At 63.4% G+C, this 5,855-nt stretch overlaps 1 protein-coding gene across 1 annotated transcript; it reads left to right on the forward strand.

Moving 5' to 3' along the window:
* Nucleotides 1-5,567, forward strand: LOC128949039 (interferon regulatory factor 9-like; the record flags this gene model as incomplete). The annotated part of the gene is made up of 6 exons (XM_054293833.1): nt 1-198; nt 1,284-1,458; nt 2,646-2,765; nt 2,868-2,942; nt 3,536-3,847; nt 5,473-5,567. Coding segments are annotated over exons 1-6 (948 nt in total), but the record flags the coding sequence as incomplete, so codon positions are not given.
* Nucleotides 5,568-5,855: the final 288 nt, after the last annotated feature.

Here is a 5,855-nt window from a genome sequence, read left to right on the forward strand (position 1 = left end):
GCTGTCGGGTCTCTCCCGGTGCCCGGGATGGCGGAGGGCGGCCCGCGGCGGCTCCGCCCGTGGCTGCTGGCCCAGCTGCAGAGCGGGCGCTTCCCCGGTTTGCAGTGGGACGACGCGGCACGGACGGCGCTGCGGATCCCGTGGGCGCACGGCGGGCGGAGCGGGGCTCGCGACGGGGCGGGGGCGGCGCTATGCAGAGTAGGGGCGGGGCTATAACAACGAGGGGCGGGGCTATGCACAGAGAGGGGAGTGAGCAGCGACGGGGCGGGGGCGGTGCTCTGCAAAGAAGGGGCGGGGGCTTCGGCGTAGAGGCGGGTTTTGTGGGGCGGGGCGGAGTTATGCAAAGTAGGGGCGGGGCTACTGTGACCGAGGGGTCAGGGCCACACTATGCAAACTAGGGGCGGGCTAGACAGGTTGAGGACGGCGCTGTGTGAGGTGGGGCTATAGCACCGAGGGGCGGGGCTGCAGCGAGCAAGGGGCGGGGCTATGCACAGTGAGGGACAGTGAGGGGCGGGGCTCGCGATGGGGCAGGGATTGCACTCTGCAGGGTAGGGGCGGGGCTATGCAGGGTGGGGGTGGTGCTCGGCAGAGTGATGGGTGGGGCTATGCCGACCGAGGGGCGGGGCTCTGCAGAATGAGGGGCGGGGCTGGGGAGGTGCTCTGCAGGCTGTGGGCGGGGCTATAGCGACCGAGGGGCAGGGCTCTATAGAGTAGGAGCGGGGCTGGGGGCGGGGCTGTGCACCACACGGGGTTTTGCATAAGGGGGCGGGGCTATGTAGTGAGGGGCGGAGCCTGCAGTGTCAGGGGCAGGGCTACACAGAGGGGCGGGGCTATACAGACTGAGGGGCGGTGCTATGTAGTGAGGGGCTCAGCCTGCAGGGTCAGGGGCGGGGCTCTTCAGAGAGGGGGCGGGGCCCGGCACGGTGGGGGCGGGGCTAATAAAGATGGGCGGGGCTTCGCAAAAGTGGGGGACAGAACTCTGTAAGGTGATGGGCGGGGCCTGGCTGAGAGGCGGGGCTTAGAGGCTGTGAAAGAGGGAGGAGCTAAGAAGAGGGCGGGGCTATGGGCGGGCGCACGCTAAGCAAAGCCATGGGAGGAGGCGGGGCTTGAGCCACGCCCCCTCTGCTGAAGGAACCTGGTGGGGGCGGGGCCTGGACAGCAGCGGGGCGGGGATTTGCGCATTGGGCGGAGCCATGCAAAGTGCGAGATTGGGGCGGGGGCCGCGCTATGGAAATGAGCTGGGCGTGGCAGTGGGCGTGTCGTGACGGCGCTGCTCCCGGCAGGCATGGGCGGAGTACAAGGGGCGGCTGCGGCCCGGGGACCCCCCCGACCCCGCGGGCTGGAAGACGCGGCTGCGCTGCGCCCTGGCCCGGAGCCCCGAGTTCCGGCAGCTGCCGGGGCGGGGCCGCTCCGACGGGCCCTGCCCATACCGCGTGTACCGGGTGCTGCCCGCCCGCGGTGAGAACCGGGAACGGGAGCGGGGATGGGAAAGGGAGCGGGAATGGGAATGGGGGGGATGGAATGGGGGGGAACGGGAAATGGGGGCATCGAATGGGGGATGGAGATTGGGGAGACACAGGGAATGGGGTGGGGGGAGTGAATATGGGGGGACACACCAGAAATGGGGACTCATTATATGCAGACACACAGGAAATGGGGACTGAATATGGAGGGGACACCGGAAATGGTTATGGAATATGGAGGGACACACCAGAAATGGGGACTGAATATTTGGGGGCACACCAGAAATGGGGGCTGAAAATAGGGGGACACACCGGAAATGGGGATGGAATATGGGGAGACACAAGGGAAATGGAGAGTGGGGACTGAATATGGAGGAACACACCAGAAATGGGGACTCATTTTGGGGGGACACACAGGAAATGGGGAGTGGGGGCTGAATATGGAGGAACACACGTGAAAAGGGGACTGAATATGGGGGGGAAAATGGGAAATGGAGAGTGAGGACTGAATATATGGGGACAGAGAGGAAATGGGATCGAAGGACTGAATATAGGAGGGGACATGGGATATGGTGTGAGAGGACAAAATATGGGAGGACACACCAGAAATGGATGAGGGGTCTGAATATGGGGACACACAGGAAATGGGGGTTGAATATGGAGGGGCACAAGGGAAATTTAATGAGGGGACTGACTATAGACGGGACACTGGAAAAAGGGGGAGGGGACTGAATATGGGGGGACACAGCTGAAATGGGAACTCATTATGGGGAGACACACTGGAAATGGAGAGGAGGGACTGAATATGGGGGGGATACACTGGAGATAGGGACTGAATATGGAGGGACAAAAGAGAAATGGAATGAGGGGACTGAATATGGGGGGACACATAGGAAACGGGGACCGAATATTGGGAGACACACCAGAAAAGGGGGGGGACAAAGGAAATGGGGACTCAATATGGAGGAACGCTGGAAATGAGGGAACAGGACTGGATGTGGGGAACCCCCAAATCAGGACGGGTCCCAAGTGGGGGAGGCTGTTGGGGCTGGGGGTGCCCCGAGATGGGGGAACCAAACCAGAGGAGCACCGGAGGTGGGGCCAAACAGGGCACCGGACGGGCAGGGGGAGGGGAGCAGGGGTCAGAGCCGTGTTAACCCTCTCAGTGCCACCCCCCAACAGAGCCAAAGCCCCCCAAGGGCCGGCAGAGCCAGAAGGAGGCGGGGCTGAGCCCTACAGAGCCCCTCCCACCGACCCCACCCCCAGAGAGCCAGGATGGAACCACGGATGAGGAAAAGCCCGGTGAGGGGGGGGATGGGGGCGGTGCTGGGCCAATCCTGGGGGTGGGGTGGCCCTGGGGGTAGAGCTACAGGGTGTGGCCTCTGCCTGACCACGCCCTTTTAGCAGAGGCTCCGCCCCCAGAAGTGCTGCCCCTGCGCATCGAGGTGGAGAGCGCAGAGCCCCTCCCCCCTGCAGATGGTAAGCCACACCCCAAAAGGGGAGGAGCTAAATCTTACCACGCCCCCAACACTGACACAGTATTGGCTCCTCCCCCAAACGCAGGGACCTACAGAGCTTTGGCTCCAGCCCCACCCTCTGTGGCCCCGCCCCTTTCATTCCCACCCCCTTTAGCCATGCCCCACTTTTCACCTTTAGCCCCGCCCCTCACTGTGACCCCGCCCCTTTCATCATACCCCACCCTTTAGCCCTGCCCCTCATGGTGACCCCGCCCCTTTTATTTATACCCCTTTTAGCTACACCCCTTGCCCTGACCCCACCACTTTCATTTCCACTCCACCTCCTTTAGCCCCGCCCACTCCCCACCTTTAGCCCCGCCCCTTTAATTCCTAATTCACCCTTTAGCCACGCCCCACTCCCCACCATTAGCCCCACCCATCACAGTGACCCCAGCCCTTTCATTCCTAATAAACTTTTAGCCATGCCCACTCCCCAGGTTTAGCCCCGCCCCCTCACTGTGACCTCGCCCTTTTCATTTATACCCCACCCTTTAGCCACGCCCACTCCCCACCTTTAGCCCCTTCCCCCGCGCTGACCCCGCCCCTTTCCCGCAGGGGACGCTGCGCTGCTGCTGCGGCTGCGCCGAGGCCCCGCCCAGGCCTGGCAGGGGGCGGCGCCTCCGGGCGAGTACCTGCTGAGCCCTCCCGGCCGCCAGGGGGCGCCGCCGCCGCCGCTGCCGCGATTGGTGCTGCCGCTGCGGGCGGGGCCGGGGCTGCTGCTCAGCAGCGCCCCCCGGGGGCTCTTCCTGCGCCTGCGCCCCGGGCACGGCCCCGCCCCCGCCGTGGTGAGGGGGCCCCACGCCCCCCACGGGCCCCTCCAGCCGGGGGCGCTGCTGCAGCCGTTCGACAGCCAGCGCTTCCGGGAGGGTGAGAGAGACACTAACGGTGGGGGGAGGGACTTCCGGTGGGAGGGAGGAGCCAATTCCAATTCCGGGGGGAGGAGGAGGAACTTCTGGGGAGGAGGAACTTCCGGTTGGGGACAGCAACTTCCGGGGGGGAGAGAGAAACTTCCGGTGGGAGAGAGCAGTTTCTGGGGGAGGAGATAACCATTTCTGGGGGGAGAGGAACTTCCGGTGGGAGGGAGCCACTTCCAGGGGGAGAGGAGGAACTTCCGGGGCAAAGGAGATCAATTCCAGGGAGGGAAAGCGATGTCGGGGGGGGGTGGGGGAAGAACTTCTGGTGGTGTTGGAGCGATTTCCGGGGAAGGGAGATCAGTTCCGGGAGAGGGGGAGCAACTTCCCGGAAGGGAGAGCAGGTTCTGGGGAGGGTGAGAGCCACTTCTGGGCATGGGGGAGCAACTTCCGGGCGCAGAGGAACTTTTGGGGAGGGAAGACCAACTTCCGGAGGAGAAAGTAACTTCCGGGGAGGGAGAACAACTTCCGGTGGAGGAGAGCAACTTCCGGGGAAGGGGAGAGACTTCCAGGGGAGAAATTTCCGGGGAGGGAGAGACCAACTTCCGGGGCAAGAATTGCAGCTACCAGGGGAAGAAAAGCAACTTCCGGGGGGAAAGAGCAATTTCCGGGATAGAGGAAGCAACTTCGGGGGCGCTAGAAAGACTTCCGGTGGGGCAGAGCAAAATTTGGGGGGGGAAGAGCAACTTCCGGGAGGTGTAGAGAGACTTCCGGGGAAGGGAGATGAGTTCTGGAGGAGGAGAAGCAACTTCCGGGGAGGGAGAGACGAACTTCGGGTTGGAAAAGCAACTTCTGGGAAGGGGGAGAGAGCGCAACTTCCGGGGGGAGAACTTTTGGGAAACGAAGATCAACTTCCGGGGAAGGAGAACAACTTCTGGGGAAGGGGAACAACTTCTGGGGAAGGGGAAAGCGACTTCCGGGAGTAGAAAAAAGAACTGGGGTGGAAAGAGCAACTTCCGTCGAGGTGGAGAGTGGCTTCTCGTGGTGGGAGAGGAACTTCCGGGGGCAGAGGGCAACTTCCGGGGAGGGGAGATCAATTCCGGGGAAGGGGAAGCAAGTTCTGGGCAGGGGAGAGCAACTTCCGGGAGTGGAAAAAAGAACTTCCGGGGAGGTGTCAAGCAACTTCCCATGGTGGGAGAGGAATTTCCGGGGGTGGGGAGAGCAACTTCCAGTAAGGGAGAGCAACTTTCGGGGGAAGGAGAGCAACTTCCGGGAGTGGAAAAAAGAACTTCTGGGTTGCAAATAGCAACTTCCGGCGCAGCAGACACCAATTTCCGGTGGAGGGGACAGAAACTTCCGGGAAAGGGAGGAAAACGACTTCTGGGGCAGGGAAGAGCAACTTGTGGTGGTGGTGACAGCAACTTCCGGGGGGAGAAGAGCAACTTCCGGCAGAAAGGGAGAGCAACTTTCGGGAGAGGAAAAAGGGACTTCCGGGTTGGAAAGAGCAACTTCCGGGAGGGGAGATACCAAAAATACCGGGGTGGGGGAGGGGAGGGGGCCGTGGAGGGGGAGGGGCCAGGCCCCAAATCCTCCCCCCATTTTGCCCCTCCCCCCTTGCTGACCCCGCCCCTCCCCCCCCAGAGCTGGAGCTGCACCGGGCCGGGCTCGGGCCCCTCCCCCCGCACCGCGTGACCCTGGAGCTCCGCCCCCCCGAGGAGGGGGAGGGGCTGCTGCTGGAGGTGGGGGAGGGGCAGATCCTCAGGGAGGTTTTGGGGTGTCCTGAGGGCTTTGGGGGATCCTGGGGGCACTTCGGGGGTCTTTGGGGGTCCCTAAAAGGTTTTGGGGGGTCCTGAGGGGTTTTGGGGGGTCCTGGGGGGCTCTAGAGGGGTCCTGGGGGTTCTTGGGGGGTCCCTAAGGGATTTTGGGGCTCCCGGGGGGGTCTCTAAGGGATTTTGGGGGGTCCTGGGGGTCTCTCGAGGGTCGTGGGAGATGTTGGGAGGTCTTGGGGGGTCCCTAAAGGGAAC

This window comes from Melozone crissalis, unplaced genomic scaffold, assembly GCF_028551555.1.
Source record: "Melozone crissalis strain CALT ecotype California unplaced genomic scaffold, PUWL_Pcris_2 ptg000194l_1, whole genome shotgun sequence".
Taxonomy (NCBI): Eukaryota; Metazoa; Chordata; class Aves; order Passeriformes; family Passerellidae; genus Melozone; species Melozone crissalis.